Source organism: Trifolium pratense, linkage group LG5 (assembly GCF_020283565.1).
Source record: "Trifolium pratense cultivar HEN17-A07 linkage group LG5, ARS_RC_1.1, whole genome shotgun sequence".
Classification (NCBI taxonomy): Eukaryota; Viridiplantae; Streptophyta; class Magnoliopsida; order Fabales; family Fabaceae; genus Trifolium; species Trifolium pratense.
Genome location: NC_060063.1, coordinates 48,625,853 through 48,646,157, shown reverse-complemented (window position 1 = coordinate 48,646,157; position 20,305 = coordinate 48,625,853). Strand labels below are relative to the sequence as shown.

The 20,305-nt window shown below is 34.3% G+C and overlaps 4 protein-coding genes across 4 annotated transcripts; all 4 read left to right on the top strand.

Annotated features, from left to right (window-relative positions):
• Positions 1 to 521: 521 nt before the first annotated feature.
• LOC123885228 lies at positions 522 to 1,151 on the top strand. The gene has a single exon (XM_045934499.1). The coding sequence runs from the start codon at positions 747 to 749 to the stop codon at positions 1,098 to 1,100; it is 354 nt and encodes a 117-aa protein (XP_045790455.1). The 5' UTR covers positions 522 to 746; the 3' UTR covers positions 1,101 to 1,151.
• An 8,501-nt stretch (positions 1,152 to 9,652) lies between these two features.
• On the top strand, positions 9,653 to 12,556 carry LOC123887529. Its single transcript, XM_045936856.1, has 4 exons — positions 9,653 to 10,022; positions 10,716 to 10,827; positions 11,618 to 11,722; positions 11,824 to 12,556. The coding sequence occupies exons 2-4, from the start codon at positions 10,792 to 10,794 to the stop codon at positions 12,151 to 12,153; spliced, it is 471 nt and encodes a 156-aa protein (XP_045792812.1). The 5' UTR covers positions 9,653 to 10,022; positions 10,716 to 10,791; the 3' UTR covers positions 12,154 to 12,556.
• Positions 12,557 to 15,034: 2,478 nt separating this feature from the next.
• Positions 15,035 to 18,456, top strand: LOC123886832 (PKS-NRPS hybrid synthetase cheA-like). Its single transcript, XM_045936111.1, has 3 exons — positions 15,035 to 15,174; positions 15,530 to 17,322; positions 17,461 to 18,456. Exons 2-3 carry the CDS (start codon positions 15,532 to 15,534, stop codon positions 18,454 to 18,456), a joined length of 2,787 nt encoding a protein of 928 aa, XP_045792067.1. The 5' UTR covers positions 15,035 to 15,174; positions 15,530 to 15,531.
• A 1,413-nt stretch (positions 18,457 to 19,869) lies between these two features.
• LOC123886831 lies at positions 19,870 to 20,262 on the top strand. The gene has a single exon (XM_045936110.1). The coding sequence runs from the start codon at positions 19,870 to 19,872 to the stop codon at positions 20,260 to 20,262; it is 393 nt and encodes a 130-aa protein (XP_045792066.1).
• Positions 20,263 to 20,305: the final 43 nt, after the last annotated feature.

Sequence of the window (20,305 nt, the reverse complement as noted above, 5' to 3'; positions counted from 1 at the left end):
ATATTGAATGTATAATTTTTTAATAAATTATTATTTTTCATTAAATAGTTACTACTTTTAGTTACTTTAACATGTTGCACATGTTAGACAAACTCATATTATATACCGTATAAGTATAAGCATACTCCTTCCTTATGCATCCCAAAGAGTATGCTTACTAAAATTTTAAAAATTATTATATTATTTTTTTGTTTGACAATATCATACTCATTTCGATTTTTTTTTTTTTTTTGATATTATACTCATTTCGATCTTATATAGAAGCAAATTTCTACTTTTTAGGTTATTCAATTATTAATATATCTGATCCATATTATAGACCAGATACAATAATAATTAAATGAACCTAAATCACGGAAAATTTGTTTATATATAAAACTAAGAATATTAATTTAGTTCTTATAATAAAATTAGAAGTAACTTTATTTATTTGTAGTGCTTCTAGTGCATAAATAAAGAAACCCCATGTTGAATCAAGTTGCCAATCGCGTTCAAGTTTTAAAAACTATTGTCATCATAAACACAAGATTTTTCAAAGAAAACAATGGTAGGGGGTGAGAATAAAATACACATTATCTCAACCAACCTGTCCTTTCAAACAGCATTAAAATAACAAACCACGACTATAGAACAAAATAAAAAAAATACATTAATTATTAGACTATAGTCCATATATGAAAGGTTCCTCCAAAGAATTGGATAAGTCAAAAACTTGATGAATCCTCACTTCACATATATCCTAAAAAATGGTACTACACATGGTGACTCTATTGAAGCTTCATTTGCAACTAACAAAACCTGCAGTTGGTGTTTCAACTAGCATCATATGTGTTCTAAAGTTGTTGATGGGTTTTAGATTCTTCAAAGATGAAGCACTTTATCAATCAAGATTGTTTCTTTTTAGATTGAGTCAAATAGCTTTTAATAGTGAACCTCAAATTTCCAACATAGCTAGAATGGAACGTGCTTTTAGATTAATCTTTCCAACACATGTTGCAGTTACTCCTTCAATTAATTCAACTTCTTCACAATCAGAAGATCAGGAGTTGCAAAATGAACGGGAGGAAATGTTCTACTCACTTTCAATGCTTGCACTTTGATCATGTAATTAATTATCACTCACTTTGCTTAATTAATTTTTTTCCGTGCTAGTTCTACTTATTGTTTTCACCGTTGTTCAATAATCATTGAACTTGGTGTTTATCGTATCTTATCTTATCTTACTGTGTCTCGTGTGTGTTTGTTTGATTTGATGTTATGTTTTGATCTTGATCTTACGATTTGGATAATTTTCAAGACATGTTTGAGACTTTAATTATTATTACTATTTGTGATTGTATGAGTTGCTTGTTTAATTTGATTAGGGTTATGTGAATTGGTCTTGGATCTCAGTTTATGTCCATTTTGATGTTGTTGATCTGTTTAGTTTGACGACCACGACTATTTGATTGATATGCTAAAATAGAAATTGAGATGATAATTTTGTTAATGTATTAAGCGTAAGTGAAATCTCGTATTGGTTAGAATAGTCGATGTTGAGCAACATATAAGTAAGATGATCTATAAACCTAATGGTTTAAAGTTTTGAGTAAAACTGTGGCGTCAAAAATCACTAGTTTTCGATGTAAGTGTGCTGTTAAAAGTCATTTGTGTGATTGTTCTTGACCGTCAAAGACAATTATTTGTTGTTCCGAAGTCCTTAACTCTGTTAGCCAAACAAACCCTTCCGTTAGTTTCATAAAATAAAAAATAAAAAAAAATTAAATCTGTACATCACGTAGAAAAAATTGACGCTGGTCCCATTTCATTGGTCACCTAATTAATGTTTTCAAAAATATCTCATCTTCAATTATTTATCTGTTTTCTTTTTAGAAAATTACGTATTTATTTGTTACACGTTTTTTGCATTGTAGGTTTGTAGCGTCTATTCCAGAGCTGATTGCATTGGAACTGTTTTCTATTCAGGTGAACTCAATTGTTAGTTCACTCGGGTTCGAGAGTTATAAATACTATTTTTGGTTTTTTTTTTAATAGGAAATAATTAATTGTTTAAATTCATTGAATGATTAATGTATTTATTTTATATTATACATCAAATAATTGTATGAATGACATTCCTCTCTTTAGCTTCAGAAATACCCATGAGAAAACTGGATTAGGATAAAAGTTATAATCCAAAAGTTACGATTTGCTAGTTTCAGTTCATGTTTGTGATTTCATGTTCTAGTTTTTTTCTCCTAGTCTCGGCTACCCATTATATATTTTTTTTATTGTCAAGTAGTTTAGTAACTATAATTTTATTTTTAAGGTGAATAAATAGAATGTTTGGGAATGAATGCTCATGTGAGCATAGTTCAATTAATAGTTAGTAGAGACATATTTTATATGCAGAGCTACATATATGTAACCTTAAACATCCCATTTCTCTACCTTATAGGTGGAATTTTAGCCACTAGAATACCTGAAAATAATAATAATAATAATAATAATAATAATCTGCCCATTATTGTTTAATTCAATTTTTGTTTTTTTTGTTTTTACGACCAACACACCATATGAGCCAAGAGCCCAAGACACATAGAAGAAGATTACTTTTCTGCCCCTAGCATAACCGCATTGCTTCCAAACCTCAAAAAATTCAATTTTGCCCTTAGAACCTATGAGCATAGTACCAGAAGAGCAATTTTGTACATTGAAGATCTCAACCTTCTTATTCAGGGAGAAGATCCTCTCCAGTGACATAACAGTCCAGTGAAATCTTAACCATTGAAATTAATACTTAAAATATAAAATAAAGAGTGGGATGGAGTATTAATGGGTGAGATTTAAACTGGAGAAAATCCAGTGAAAATCTCACTCGAGATAATCCACCCCCTCTTATTCACCCACTCTTAGCTCACTCTAGTCACTACCCATCTTTCTTTTCTCCCTTGACGTTGTCCTTCTCCAGCGCCATCAATAAAAAAAGTATCAATATGCTTTTGAGTTCCCCATCTATCGAAGATATGTTTAAAAGTTGTTGCATCTGCTTCAATAATGAATGAGTAAAGGAGCTACATGTGTTTTTTTTTTTTTACTAAGTTATACTCCTTCCGTCCCAAAATATAAGGAAAAATTAGTCGAAGAAACTTGATGTATTTGGTTAAGAATTTGGACTAAATACATCAACTTTGGTTGACCAATTTTCTCTTATATTTTGGGACGGAGGGAGTAGATTTTTGAAGTTGTTTGTATCAATTTTTATTATACTCTGAAACTGGTACAATCCACTCGATCAACATGCAAAACCGACAAACTGAACCCCGCTATAACCAAAAGCTCAAAAAGAAGAAAATGGGTTGTAATATTCTAACCATCGATTTGGTCGGTTAGTGATTTTTTCTTCGAGCAAATGCAGTTACCTTAATTGGTCTTTTATCTTTGTCTCCCTTCTTAGGTGTAGATTCTATGGCTAAACATAAATTAAAAAAAAATAAACAAACTTATTTAAACAATGATCAAGCAAAACAACAAAAATGAAAACAGCGCCAGTCACGTTCACTTTCTGGAAGGCGGACAACTTACACGTTCGTCAACCAGGAAGCGAACAACCCCAATCGTAACAAAAAAAAATGCAAAAACAATCCATGAAACGTTCAAATGCGTGCTTACCTTATGTTAATCTTGACTTACTTATGATTTCTACCACGAATTTGCAAGAATCAGCCGATTTTGTCGAAGTTTTCATCAAATGAGATTTTTTAAAGGTTTTTTTTTCTTCGTTTTTTTTTGTAACTGAAGGAAATGGGGGTAAAAGGATGGACACGCCTTATATACAAGACGTGTTCGCTTCTTAAGATGTGATTACTAAAGACGGTATTCGCTTTGTAGTAGGCGAACGTAGTGTTTTCAAATTTTCCATTGGGGGTGACTGATTCTTAACGTTGCACACTCGCTTTCCAGAATGCAAACATTGTTCGCTTTCCAGAATGCAAGAGGGTGATGTAGGAGGGTTTCTTTAGTAATTTATTATTTTAGCTAGATTTAGTTTTATTATATTTTAGGCAGATTTCTTATTTTTATATTTCACCTAGATTAGTTATTTTTATATTTTAGGTAGATTTGTTATTTTTATTTAGCTAGGTTTGTTATTTTTATTTTTACAATCTTTTAGAAGATTTGTTATTTTTATTTTTTCACTACTATTTAAGCTAAACTATTGTAGCCTTGAAAGAAATTTTTTTGATTCAATAAAATATAGAGAATTTTCTCAAACTTGGTGGATTACAAATTATTCTTTCTGGTGGATTCCGGAAATCTGGTGGATTCCAGAGCCTTTATCTAACAGGATTAGCACTTGCTTTTCCTTCCGTACTGTGTCAGTTGGTATCAGAGCAGGTTTCTCCTGTTCGTTTCTCCTGTTCTTTTCCTAACGTGATCAGCCATGGGAGAATCAATTCCGGTTATTAGGGTTCACAATAACAACCAAACTATTGTTACGTACATAAAATCAGAACATACTCGTGGTGAATCTGATTTGGAATACTATTAGCGTAGATATTACAAAAGGTTGAAGGATGATTACTACGAGTTTAAAATCTCTGATTCGACATATCGTTGCCCCTTTTGTTACAACAAAGATTACTCGTTGTCCGACCTTTTGAGGCATGCTTCCATAATGGCAGGTAACTCGCGTAAAATGATTAAAGATATTGCTAAACATTCTGTTTTGATAACGTATGTTAATTGATATGTTAATGTTAAAGTCGATGAAACATTTAGCATCTTCAATAATGCCAATAACAACAATCATGCCAATAATTTTCAACTACGTCACATAGCTACCGAAACCCTAGATGATAACTAACAATCTCTTCCAGAGAAACTTGACGATCCTGCTCATAAATCCAAACCGAAAGAAATTGAAGTAGTTGTTGAACAAGATGCTTCGGTTGAAGTTGACGAATCCAAAGATGAGGAAGGAGTGCTTAATATAGAATTAGAGGGTAGTTTCAACATGAACAACAATGACATGGATTGTGACGTCCAAATAGAGGCGACGCCAGAAATTGATGTAGAAACAAAGGAGAAATAAGGGCATGTAACAAATTTATGTCATCGGCAACGCAATATGATGCGACTTCAAGGACAACACAAACAGAAAAACTTATGAACATTGTTCGGTATTTTCATGTTACGCATATAAGTAGGCATGACAATAAAACTCATACCCGTGGGTACCCATCCAAACCATACCCGCTTTGACGGGAAAAACCCGAGTTGACTGGGTTTGGGTTTTCCCCGACTTCAAAAGATGGGTTTGGGGCGGGTAATGGGTACATTGATACCCACCCCGAACCCGCCCCGCTTATACTAAAAATTAGATTTCACCCCCTTTAAATTAGAAACGCTTAAACAATCTCTTAAATTACGTTCATATATTTATTTTTTATTTTAATTTGAGTATTAAACAAACCATTTTCTCTATTTTTTTTCTTTATTTAAAAAAATATTGTTGAGGGAAAATAATTTTGGACATTTATATTTTTTTTTTTAATAAAAAAATACTAAAATATAATCTAAATTCATGTGGAAAGAGGCGTAATGGGGATACCCGATCCCCGTTGGATATGGGCTTGGGATTATCATTTTTATCCCCGTTCGAATTTGGGATGGGTTTGGGGAAACTTGAACTTTATGGGTTTGGGTTTGGGGAGGGCAAAACCCGTCCCCGCCCTGCCCCATTGCCATGCCTACATATAAGTTCTACCGCCACTGTAGAGTTATTAAATGGGTTGAAAAGTTGTTATATCAAGTTAGAGGAGAAAAAACGAGCTCTTAAAGAAGAAAAGAGTTGGGATGAAGCAAGAAAGAGTAAAGGAAGAATTTGGTTATTAAAGCAAAACAGGTACTAAGTTTCTACTATGATAAACGCACGAGTTAGTATCAAGATGAGAACTCGGAGTCGAGTTCTTTTGAGGTAGAGGAGACTGATGTAGGAGGGTTTCTTTAGTAATGTATTATTTTAGCTAGATTTAGTTTTATTATATTTTAGGTAGATTTCTTATTTTTATATTTCACCTAGATTAGTTATTTTTATATTTTAGGTAGATTTGTTATTTTTATTTAGCTAGGTTTGTTATTTTTATTTTTACAATCTTTTAGAAGATTTGTTATTTTTATTTTTTCACTACTATTTAAGCTAAACTATTGTAGCCTTGAAAGAAAACTTTTTATTCAATAAAATATAGATAATTTTCTCAAATTTGGTGGATTCCAAATTATTCTTTCTGGTGGATTCCAAAGTCTTTATCTAACAGGATTAGCGTTTTCTTTTCTTTCATGCTTCCGTACTGCGTCAGAGGGGTAGTTTGGTCTTTTCAGGGGGTGACTGAGGTATTTCATGGGGTGCAAAAAGTAATTATCATTCAAGTATGTCTTTTCTTTGTTTGAGTTTATTGGACCATCTACCACATGTAAGATTAACTTCTCTTTTACTTAAAAAAAAAAATTTCTCTTCAAATTATACTCCAAATGAGGAAGGTGTCGGTGGGTGTTTGAGAGGAGCAGTCCACAAGACACTAAAATTTTATGGGCACCATTTTTTTTATTACTTAGTGTGTGTATGTGCATGCATGCACTCGCATGTGCGTGCGTGCATGCATCCATATGTTAAAATAACTAGTAATAGACCCGTGCGATGCACGGGTCGTAATGTTATGCCATTAATTTTTTAAGTCACGCTTTGCGATAGCAGATTGAATAAAGAAATTTTTTCATTTACACACTAATTTTTAATTAAGCAGAAATTGCACAAAGACATAAATGGATAGTACAACAGTTATTGGAATGATTTAAGAAGTAGCAAATACTCATATCAGGTAGTCTGAGTACACATTGGAATTAATTAAGAAGTACCAAAATGAAATTAAATAGTTTAAATACCAAACATAGATCTTGATATTAAAGTTGGTTCACTTATAAAGATGCATAACAACAAACATGATCACATCTAATTGCGCCTCCTGTTGCGACGTTGAAGATTGACATTGAGTTTAAATGTATTTGGAAATAGCATAAATCGCAAGTTGTCACCGGCTCTTGGCCTGTGGCTAAGCATATAATCATACCATCCTTCGGCAATATGCTTTTCGAATGCTCCAATATCCTTTGATCTTGTAGAAGTATGAACAACGCATCGGTGATGAAAATCCATATCTTCCGACATTAGGTCAAGATGGGTTGCTCTTGAAAGGACACCTCTCGAAAAAGCATTTGGAAAGTGTTGCAATATTAAAAGTATTTGATAATAGTTAGTAGGAAGGTATTTTGAATAGTTGTGATTAAATAACAATGAACATTAAATAATTTGTAGGCATTACCAAAACTTGTTTCTTGGAAAGATTAGCCATTGATCTGAAAACAGTTTTATTCCATTCAATTGGTTGTTGACCAACATGTAGAGGCTCTTCAGCAGGTTCATCTTGACCAACATCTTGAGGCTCTTCAGCAGGTTCATTTTGACCAACATCTTCAAGTTCTTCAACAGCTTTAGCTTCTTCAACTCCATCCTTAAAATATAATTATATGTAACAAAATATGAAAGTCGGAAAACATAATGAAATTTGTCACCAAATTAAATGAAATAGAAATAGTGTAATTTACCAATACTATGGTTGTCTCATCAGCTTCATCATCATTTAATCCTTCTTCAAAAATTTCAGTTGATGCATGGGATTGATCATCAGACGATCCAATCAAAGTCAATGAAAATTTATTGTTCAAAATTTGATATTCTAGACGCACTTTCGTTGGTCTTTGAAATCCAAATGTACAAGAAACCTCATTTCCATACATAACTTTCTCAGTATCATTGAATTGAAAATACATACGCACTTATTGCTCATTCCATACAATCCTACCATAGTCAAGGCGATGAAATTCTCTTTCTCATTGCTCATAGAAATCAATTGGGATTTGAATCTTTCTCTAAATTCGACAAAAACCTTAGTTATGAACTTAATTTTTTGCATTACATCAATTAATATAAATACAGATGATAATAAACTGCCATATACCTCAAAGGGATTGATTATCGTTTCGAATGTTGTCGGCATATTCTGATTCTCAACAGTTCCAATCACTGTCATTTTAAACTCATTGTTGGCAATTTGATAATCAAAAATAACTTTGGTGGGTTTCTCAAAACCAAACCTTTCAGCTACAAAATGCGCATAATACATGAAACACTCATCATCGTTTAAACATAAACGTATTGTTGAGGACTCATGAGTTGTGCTAATCTTGGCGTCTTGTTTTTTCAGCAGTTCATGTTTCCATTCATGAAAGAAACTCCTTGGTATTTCAATTTTGCCATAAATTTGACATGAATTATTGATTTTAAAATGGTGGTTTGAAAATATATGAAACAATATAAAAAGTCAAGTATATAAATTGAGTGATATACCTCATCAGGGGAAATAATCGTTTCAAAGCTTTTGTTCCTTTCGATTTCATTTATGATATCAACACTTCATCATCATCAGTTAAATATTTTTTACGGCAAAATATATCAAAATAATTCCATCGTAAACAGAAGATACAACCTCTCCACAATTGACACAACAGATCTATGAGTTACATATGAGAAACAAATTTTGAAGTTTTTATGAATCCAGTATAATATAGAACATATAAAAATCATAGCTTGAAAACCGATTTCATTGAAAAAGACCAATAATTATGAAGTTTTTGAAGCATGCAAGTGTAGATTTTGATGCGTAAAAAAGTGAAATTAGTTGAGAAAGTTTAAATTTTCATCTTATTGATGAAGATTCCATGGCAGATTTGAACGGTTGGGTGAGTTCTTGAAGGTGACGTTCGCGGATCGAATGGCTGGAGATGAAGGAACAAAGAAAGGGGCAGTTTGGTCTTTTCAGGGGGTGACTGAGATATTTCATGGGGTGCAAAAATTAATTCTCATTCAAGTATGTCTTTTCTTTGTTTCAGTTTATTGGACCATCTACCACATATAAGATTAACTTCTCTTTTACTTTAAAAAAAAAAAAAAATTCTCTTGAAATTATACTCCAAATGAGGAAGGTGTCGGTGGGTGTTTGAGAGGAGCGGTCCACAAGACACTAAAATTTTATGGGCACTATTTTTTTTATTACTTAGTGTGTGTATGTGCATGCATGCACTCGCATGTGCGTGCGTGCATGCATCCATATGTTAAAATAATTATTATAACTCAATTCACTACTAGAAAATTCGCTTTTAGAGACCGATTTAGCGACCGAATTATTTCGGTCGCTATAGAGACCGAATTAGAGACCAAATTTCGACTGTCAAAGTATAAAAACAAATCGGTCGCTAAGTAATTATAGAGACCGAATTAGAGATTGATAATTAGCGACCAATATTTCGGTCGCTATTAGAGACCGAATTAGAGACCAAAATTTCAGACTTCAAAGTCAAAAAATATTCGGTCGCTAAATTGGTCGCTAAGTGATTGTAGAGACCGAATTGGAGACCGATTAGTTTTAGCGACAGGAGATCTGACGCAATTTTTTTTTTTTTTTTTTACAAGTTTCTAAAAATTTACAAATTTACAAATCACTAAAAAAGAAAATCAAATATTATCGTTATAAAAAAAAAAAAAAAAAAATCCCTCTAATTGCATTAGTTACATATACCACAAAAAACCCTTAATCCTTCTTCTAAGTACTCACTATGTTCTCCCTCATCTCATCTCATAACCGTAAATACCCTTTTCAATCCTTTCATTCATTCTTCTTCTTTTTCTCGATTATGAATCAATTCCCTAAAACCCTCAAATCAAAATCTCAAAAACGTATTCTTTCGATTCTGAATGTTCGCTGATTTGAATCTCTTTAGGGATGCGATTTTGGAGATGAAGGAGGTGGAACAGGGTCGTGATGTGGTCACACGTTGATGGCTGTACCGGCGGTGGGAGAGGAAGGAACGACGGGATACATTGGGTCGATGCTGATTTTGTTTGGTAGTGCGACTGCGCTTTGAAGGTAAGTTTGCTGCTTCCTACATCTGCATATTTAAGTACTTGTGTATTTTTTTTTTCTTTGTTATTTTGCTTAAAACAGCTAGTAACATAGATGTAGATTCCAAGTGTTTTGGAACTGGTATATAGTTTGATTAAAATTTGTAAATCGGAATATGCGATAAACTTTGTATGCTTGATTGGTTTCTTGTAAAACAGAGTTTAATTTATCTATACATGTGAGATTTTGTTTTTTGCATAGTTATAGTTATTGTTGATAAATGCAAAGGCTCCCATTACATTGATGTTTTTAGATTAGTCAAATAATGCAATGACAGGGAGAGGCCAACCATGTTCGAAGTATATCAATTTTTAAGAGCTATTGGAGGTAAGTACAGTTTCACAACTGAGGATGAAATATTGGTACCGAAGATATTGGTGATAATAACATGGAGGAACTTATTATTGATAGAGAAGGAAAATAGTAATTGTTGAGTATGTGTTAGGAAATCTGTAAAGAATTTATTCAAAAGTGTATGCTATACCTTGTAGATGGACCAAGAAATTCAATTCTCTTTTTTTTTTTGTTTGTTGAATAGAAATTTAATTTTGATTTTTTTTTGACAAAAAATTCAATTTCAATTTTAATTATGTTTTTTCTTTCCTTTTTTCCTTCTGGTTCAATCTATGAATGATTGTAGTTTGTTATTGATTTCAGGATTGTGGACAAGAGTACTAAAGGAGCTGCGGCGGTGGACCATGTTGAACCTGAGAAGACTTGGCTCCATAATGTGATGCATGATTTAAGAGTTGGCTCCATTCTAAGTGAAGTAAACTCCCTGTTTTGTAGATTTGACATGTTCATTGATGACTTTCTTATGATTTTCTTTAATATTTTTCGGCCCTTTAAGACTTTTGTAGTTTACCCTTGAATTTTTGGTTATATTGTGTAGATGTCTGTGAGAATCCTTTTCTTGGGTTATATTGGTGATATTATTCTTGGGTTATGCGTCGGGACTAGCATTATTGTGGAATCCTTTTCCCCACTTAAAACTGTGTATGTGTGTGCTTACTTTTTTTTTTTCTTCCATGTTTGTATTGTATGAATGCTCAAAGTGTATGGCTGCATTTGGAAGTCATTCATGGTCATGTCCTGATTTGTTGTATACCTTTCAATTGATAATATTAATAATAGTTGGCTTATTAGTTTGGATTAGTCCGGTATTTATTGAATCAGTTGAAAGGGAGCTTGTTTTAATGCATCATTTTTCCTATTTTGTTTACTTATATGTTTAAAATAGGACTATTAACAATTGTGACGTGTGAGATATAAAACCATTCATGAGCTTTCACCTATTGGCTTAGGCTTTGATGAACTAAAATTTATGCGAAGAAGTCCAACCATTTATTGAGTCAGTAAATTAAACTTAACTTGATCTATCATTTTATAGATAATAGCTTGGTGTTGTTGCTTCTTTGCCAATATCAATTTAATATTATTCTGAGAAATGTGCAATGGCAACCATGAGAATTTGGGTAGAAAATACTGATCATAACTAATTTTAAGGAGTTGAAAAGTTTGGATTATAGTTCTAATTCATATTCTTTGTTTTGTTAAAGACGGAACTGAATGGCACTCCCCCTGCTCCTGTAGATTTGTTTGTTTACACACACCAACATCGCAAGAATAAGGCTTGGGTTGATCGAAGATCGGAACATGTCTATGTAACGAGTTCTCAACTTTAAATAGTATTTTTTTTCATGTTGATTTCATTGTATTTTACTTAATTTTAAAATATTAAGTAGCCTCATATTTGTGTCAATAGGAAAAGTATAAATGTAGATTGGAAGAATTAACCCAACAAGCATCTTTGCAAGGAACTCCGCCACCAAAGGAAATAGATGTGTGGACTGAGGTTGCAGGAACAAGGAAAGGATACATATATGGTCTTGGGAGTGAATCTTCTTTATTTGCAGGCAGGCGAAATTACAGTGGTTCAAATTCCGCGTCAACTGAATGGGTGCAAAGACATGAAATTGAAGAACTGAAAATTGAAAGCGAAGAAATGAGAAGGGAAAATGATGAACTTCGTGATATGGTAAAACAATTGATGGAATTTGGAAAGCTTAAACTTTCGGCCGAAGCCATATACTAGAGATGAAGTTCATGAAGATATTGTGGCTGATAGTAACGATGATGTGGCTGATGATAATGATGATGACATGTCTGATGATAATGTGTATGATGATGGTGAAGAATGATGATAATTATGATGTGTTTGATGATGGTGAAGAATTATGATCAAGAACAAAGAATGACAAGTGTGATTCATTATATATTGTTTTCTTAGTTAGGATATTTACTTTTTTTTATGCAAGAATTGAACGGGATTTATTCCCCTTTTTGTATGTGAAGATCAATTCACTTATATACTTGCAAGTATAGGCAGTAGTGATAACTTAGTCTTTGTTAGGTTATGCTTTTGATTTATTATGTATTTTTGGATAAGTAGTTGGTAATATATTGTGTTCATGTTGTGTGCATGTTTAATTGTTTAATTGTTTGGGATTGTAAATTAACAATAATAATAATAATAATAATAATAATAATAATAATAATAATAATAATAATAATCGTGAACAAAAAATAATAATAATAATAATAATAATAATAATAATAATAATAATAATAATAATAATAATTAAAAAAATAAATTATTAGAGACCGAAATAGAGACTGAATTTCCCATAGCGTCTTACAATTGGTCACTAAATCAGTCGCTACAATTAGTCTCTAAAATAGTCTCTGAGGTCGGTTGCTATTTCGGTCTCTAAATTCAGTCGCTACATTGGTCGCAACAAACAGATAAATTATTAAAAAATCGGTCACAAATCAGTCGCTATAGCGTCAGACAATTCGTCGAATCCATCGTCGCAAAATTAGTCTCTAAGCCAGTCTCTGATTTCGGTCACTGTTTCGGTCGCTAAAATCGGTCGCTAATTCAGTAGCTACAGAATCGGTCGCTGGGGTGGTCACAACTGATCAGCGACCAGGGTCGTTGATGCTGATTTTTTATGGTCGCTAATTCGGTCGCTAACGGATTTAGAGACCGATTTTGATGAAAATCGGTCTCTAAATCAGTCGCTAAAGCCGAATTTTCTAGTAGTGATTTTAAAATAAACTTAGACTCTTATAATCTTGATAGCAAAATTCATTTGAAGAATTAAAAGTTATCAAAGGGATTCTAACAATTTTAAGTAGAATCTTGAAATTTTCTTTCACATTATATATTTATAATTATATGGCTTATAAAAAAATGGAAACAAGTTCCAAAACTTATACACACCCATCAGTTTCTTGAATTCTTTCATTTGGGGTAGCAATTGATGGAAGATCTCTCTCTTGGAACTTGATACAATAATGTTACCACATGATACAATAATGGATAAACTTTCTGCTGGATGAAAGGAAGCTAGGAGGTGTTGGAGTCTCTTATAGAGTTACAAAGTGTATTAGAATGAAAAAAAATAAGCTGGAGTCTCTTATAAAGTTACCTAGTGTATTAGAATGAAAAAAACTAAGTTGTATATAGATATAATTTATGTTTGTCTGTATTGTATTGACCATTCCAATGTTACCAATTGTGTGATTCTTGATTTTATAAGGATTTAATTTACTAATATGTTTAGTTATATTTATATATATTATAGGGGACTACATTTTTTTTTTAAAAAAATCAAAATTAGTGACCGATTTAGTGACTGATTTTTTTTAAAAATTAAACAAGTCGGTCGCAAATTCGGTCGCTATAATCAGTGGCTAACTCAGTCGCTGGTATCAGTCCTAAATCAGTTGCTATAGCGTCGGACATTGCATCGCATAGATCGTCGCAAACTCGGTCTCTAACCCAGTCTCTAAGTTCGGTCGCTATTTTGGTCTCTATAATCGATCACTACTTCAGTCGCTACTAAATCGGTCGCTATGTTGGTCACAACGGAGTAGCGACCAGGGTCATTGATACTGATTTTTTCTGGTCGCAAAATCGGTCGCTAACAGATTTAGAGACCGATTTTGATGAAAATCGGTCTCTAAATCGGTCGCTAAAGCCGAGTTTTCTAGTAGTGAGTGGTGGTGGAGAGGAAGAAGAGAAGGAGGACAATGTAGAACAAGTGGCGGTGGTATGCCATTTTTGAGAAGATATGAAATGAAGAGCTCTCTGATTAGTTTACCGTATATATATAAAGGAAAGGAAGATGATATGAAGTGGCGGTGTTAAAGAACTCTATGATTAGTTTACCGTATATAATATATAATAGAAAAATGTTATTTAATTTAGACACAACTCTTTGATTGATTTTATATTGATGCTTTTTCTATTTTTCGAATCATCACAAGGAAACATGAATCATTTTGATAAAGATGAAAATTCCGATGGTGTCAGAAACACGTACACAACAATCATATATACATGTGCGTGCGTGCGTGCTAAAATGGATTTGAAGATAAGAGCATGAAGATAAAGAGTAATATAAATACATCAAATTTTTATTAACCTACATTTACTTGTAAATAAAATCGGATTGTGAATAAGCAAGTCAATTGAATAAATAACAAAGAATAAAAAAAAAAGAGAGAATATTACCTTTAATTACATGTATCTCAGAGTAACCTCCACAATTTTCTTGTGCATATTATTGCTTCAAATACATTTATACACCAAATGTAGATTAGGAAGAAAACTTATTCTTGGGGTTATGAACCCTCATACTAAAGTTGTACAACAGTGGAACGAGTTTTTGACCATATCTTGCTTGCTCTCCATTTTTCTTGGATATTTTCTCTCCCCACCCCCCACGTTTCTTTTATACCCCCCTTAAATCCCAGTTTGCCCTTCGAAAATGACCACTTTTTTGGTTAGCAAATTCGGGTTTTACGAATCGAACATATAAAAACTTCGGTTTTTAAAAACCACTCGCTCTGTCCTTCGGGTTTTACGAATCGAAGTATGTTTATATAGAAAGCAACCTCTCACATTCTTCATCACTTTCAATACTTCATCCCCACACTACCAAAAGAGATCCCAAAATCCAATCCGTTTTTCACTCAAATCGCTGCTTAAAATCAAGTTTGGAACGTTTGCTAAGGGTTGGAAGGCGATTTGAAGCACAATATTAAGGTAATCTTCCGTTTAATTTCTTTTATTTTCAACTGTCATATATGCTAGGTTGGTAGGTTTCTGACACAAAATCGTTCGATTTATAGAAATCGAAGGAATCCTTCGGTTAATACGAATCGAAATGACTGGAACTTTTGGTTTTGTGTTGGTTTAAACGTGTATGCTTGCCAAGCCTAACCGAAGGATTCATTCGGTTGATACTAACCGAAATTACTGGAACTTTAATTTTTGCAATGTCTGTTTGTTTTGCTTGCATTGCCTTAGCTGTTATGGATTATAGAATGTGCTACCAATTTTATATGTATTAAGTATTATATGTGGCTAATTATGTGTTTATTCCTCTTATATTATGTAGTTATGGCGGGCAAACGAGAGCTTGTGCTAGGTATCTGTGCCCCGGGAATTGTTGAGGTTCCGCCTGATAAACCTCCATCTAGACCTGTTGCATATGAGATTGATACATCAGATCATTTTTACACTGAAATGGCAACCCCTGACCGAGATGAGTTGATTAGATGGGCTCGGGAGATTGCGTTAAAGCTAAAGTTTGCAATTGTAATTGGCAAATCCGACAACGGCAGCGATAAGAGGAAGCAATATTTCAGGTTGGATTGCGAGCGGGGAGGCCGGTACGTGTCAACAAATAAGAAGCTAAAATCTGATCAAACCGGCACGAGGAAATGCGGCTGTCCATTTCGACTCCGTGGTTATTGTCATGCCGATAAAACATGGCATTTGACCGTTGTAAATGGCAAACATAACCACGAGTTGGACAAGGCAGTTGAAGGCCATCTCATTGTCGGTCGTCTCAAACCGGAAGAAAGGCAATGTATGGAGGAAATGTCAAGGAATTTGGTTCTGCCTAAGAATATAATGTCCACCTTGAAAGATAGGGATCCAAACAACAAGACAACGGCAAAGCAACTCTACAATTTAAGTCATCGATTAAAACTTAAAATGAGGGCATCAATGACTGAAATGCAACACCTCTCCAAAAGACTTGTCGAGACCGGGTATTTTTTCAAACATAGGACGGTTGTTGCAGACGGATCCGAACACGTTCAAGACATTTTCTTTGCACATCCTAAATCTATAAGTTTGTTCAATTCTTTTCCTACTGTGCTTTTGATGGATTCGACATACAAAACAAACAAATACAAAATGCCGTTATTTGAGATTGTCGGATTCACATCAACTGGGAGATCTTTCAATGTTGGATTCGCTTGGCTTACCAATGAAAGAGAAGACAACTTCACTTGGGCTCTAGAGCAGTGTGGCAGTCTCTTAAGGAATGAGGATGTTAGACCGAAGGTGATTGTCACCGATAGGGATTTGGCTCTGATGAATGCAGTTTCCGAGGTATTTCCAACATCGGCTGCAATGGTTTGTCGTTTCCATGTAAAAAAGAACGTGAGCTCTAAGATGAAGGAAATTGTGAAAATCAAGAATGGAGAGAATGAGAAGCAGACTGATGTGTGGGATCAAATCACCGATGCTTTTAATGATGTGTTAGAGTCGCCAACGGAAAAAGAATATGCTGACAATGTTATGGTGTTTAGGGAGCTCTGTGCGAGATGGCCAAAGTTTTTGCGTTATGTTGAAGAGACTGTCCTAGACACTGATAAAGAAAGGGTTGTCAATGCTTGGGTAGACCAACATATGCACATGGGGAATCACACCACGAATAGAGCTGAATCATGTCATGGTGTGTTGAAAGGTTACTTGAAGGACGGTAACGGTGACTTGGTGAAAGGATGGGAAGCGATAAATAAGATGTTGATAAGTCAGTTCACTGAAGTACAAGGTGAATTCGGTCGGAGTATGTCTGTTGCGGAACACAGATACGATGATGATCCTCTTTACGCATTCTTGTTTTATAAAATCTCAAGAAAGGCTATGGATCACATTTATGACGAAGCAAACAGGGTCGAAGAATGTGGTATGGATAGCAAAAAGTGTGGCTGTGTTATGAGAAGGACATACGGGTTGCCATGTGCATGCTTGATTGCGAAGAAGATAAAAAATAGAAAACCTATCCGACTGGATGAGATTCACCCTCAATGGAAGAAACTGTGTTTCGAAGATGAGCCGGCACCGGGCGACGTGGCTGACGATTATGATTGCTTGGCTGAGTGGAAAGCAATTCAGGTTATTACACCTTCATAAATATAATGGTTACATTTCGTATACCTTTTTATTATGATTTTAATTTTACATTATTTGTATAATGTTACACTTTGTATACAATTAATTTTAATGAGTTTGATTTTTTTTCTTTCTTTGTAGGAACGATTAAAAACAGCCGATGTTAGCGTGAAGAATGATATTAGGAATCAACTTCGTCTCATTGCATATCCAGAAACCACCTCTGTGAAACCTCCGCTTCAAAAGGCCAAAACAAAAGGTGCTAGAAAGAAAAAATCAGTTCGTGTCACAAGATCCACGAGCAGGGATAAGTCTCGGTGGGAGCATGTTGATGATCATATTGCAGCTACACAGGCATCTCAGTCGCAACCAACAAAGTCAAAGCCGTCGACTTCACAAACAGTGCCTGAGGTGCCTAAAGAACTCGTCATCAGTACTTTGACTCCAGCACCTCCAGCACCTCCTGAAATTCCTTTTATCAACCATATGCCGAAGTTCATGCACCCATTTATTGAAGATATTATTGACGTTCAAGGTGACGGTTATTGTGGATACCGTGTGGTAGCTTTGCACCAAAAAGGAAATCAACAAGATTATGAGTTGATCAGACTGAACATGGAGAGGGAGCTGAGATTGCATAAGGAATCATATGTGGAGTTGTTCGATACTGAGCGTTACAAGTATGTCACGGATGCACTTTTCCCACCACCGAGAAGGAGTAAACATGCTATTGCAACCAAGGACAAATGGTTTACTTTTCCGGATATGGGTTACGTTGTGGCTACTCATTTTCAGAGGGTTGTTGTTCAACTATCAAATATGGAAAGGTGTGGAGCATCTAGAACTTGTTTCCCATTGCGTGGCAAACCTCCAGCAGACACGTCAGACTTGGATTCCAAGATTATTTGCATCGGCGCGCTCGCTGACCACTTTGTGTTAGTGCGATTGAAAGTAGGATGTCCGATACCTCCAACGGCTCATCAGTGGAAAAACTCTTGTTCCGAAGAAGCTGCAGAATGGGAGCCCATGTTTTTGGATAGAATGCAAAAGTTTGGTGAGTTGTTGACGATTGAAAGAGCAGGCGATGACTTGGTCACGATTGGAAAGGGTAGCAAAGACGATCCGTTGGAATTGTAGTAGATTTTAGTAGTTTCATTTTGAATTAGCTAAGCGCATTATTTTTTGAAATGGTAGCTAAGCGCACTATTTTTTGAAAGGGTAGCTAAGCGCATTATTTTGTGATGTATACCATGCCGATTATGCTTTGTAACATATTAACTTTGTATGCGCAATTTACACATGAACCTTGGTTATGAAATGTGGTATTATTGTATATTGAACTTTGGTATTATTGTTATGAAATATGATTATGAAACTTTGGTTATGAAATGTTGTAACAAATTGTATTTAGCCTGATATAATTTTGGAAATGAATTGAAAGAAAAAACAGGTTTTGACCTCGACGATTTTGAGGTGGTTCTGCAAGTGATTCTGCATAACCTGGCCTTGTTTCTGCATAATTCGATCTTTATCAACCGAAATGTTCCAGTAATTTCGGTTTATATTAATCGAAACCTATGTTTCGGTTTCTGCGAGTCGAAAGAAATTTAAATTTTGCGCAACAGAATATAGGGGGTATAAGAGACTTGATGGGGGGGATTGAAGAAAGGTAGGTATTATGTGAAAAATGATCGAAATTGCACCGACAAGTTTTTGTGGTCGATATTGTACCGACAATATTTTGTGGTCGATATTGCACCGACAATATTTTCGTGGTCGATATTCGTGGTCGATATTCGTGGTCGATATTGCACCGACAATATATGTGGATATTATTGATTTCTATGTATTATAAATACGTATAGGGAGAGTTAGAAAATAATTGAAATCGTTTTCTACAAAATGAGTACTTCAAAACGGTTTGTTAAAAACAATTTAGCGACTTCTTATCCATTTTCAATCAAGTTTCGCGGTAACGACGAGTTGTTCTGCGTTGATTTGAAAAACACTTTAACAACTCTTCAAACTATCAAAAATACGATTGAAGCCATGTATCGCTTCAAATACGCTAGACAAATCAAAATAGACAAACTAGCGTATTATGAGTCATATATCGATCTGGCAGCTGACCATGTTGGAGGATATGATGATGCACCACGGAAATACGAATGGAAAGAGTTGAAAGATGATGAAGATGTGAGAAAAATGTTCGACTGGATTGAAATTGATCCGAAATATCCACGTTTGTATGCTACCTTATGTTGTTGATTTTCCGTTTATGTTTTGATTATCCGTTTATGTTGTTGTTGAATTTTATATTATGTTACGTAATTTTCAGTTAATGAATGTTTGAATTAACAATATAAGTTGTAAGTTTTTTAATTAATCAATATGTGCAACAATAACCATCACCTACCATTTAAACTTCACCTACCACATTAACCATCACCTACCACATTAACCATCACCTACCACAATAATGTGCAACAATATGATCTATAAATTAATGTACATTACCACATCTTTTTTCAACACTCAACTCACAAAAAAATGGATGTCTCACTCACACAACACATGAGATCTACCCTTGCAGCAGTTTACTTCAACCACGAAAAACCAATTTTGTTTCGCATTAACGATGGTGAAACGTTCGATGGTCTGAAACAACAACTGAACGAGCTGAATCGTACCACCAACAACCAGAACGATAATAGAACAGTTTCGAGTCTCAAGTACCGTAAACCGTCGATCGGTCCCGACGGACGCATTTCCTTCACCGATATGATGCTTGAAAACAATGATGATATTGAAACTATGTTCTCAATTTTCGAGCAGTATAGCAACAGGGGGCCTATCGAATTAGATGCAACGCTGACAAGATCTGTCGAAGCCATCCTTGCTAGCCTTGTTCGTCCGGAAGATCGAAATCATGTTTCCATTTGATGCGTTGTAACAATTTCATTCCGATGTAATTCCTAATTTCCGT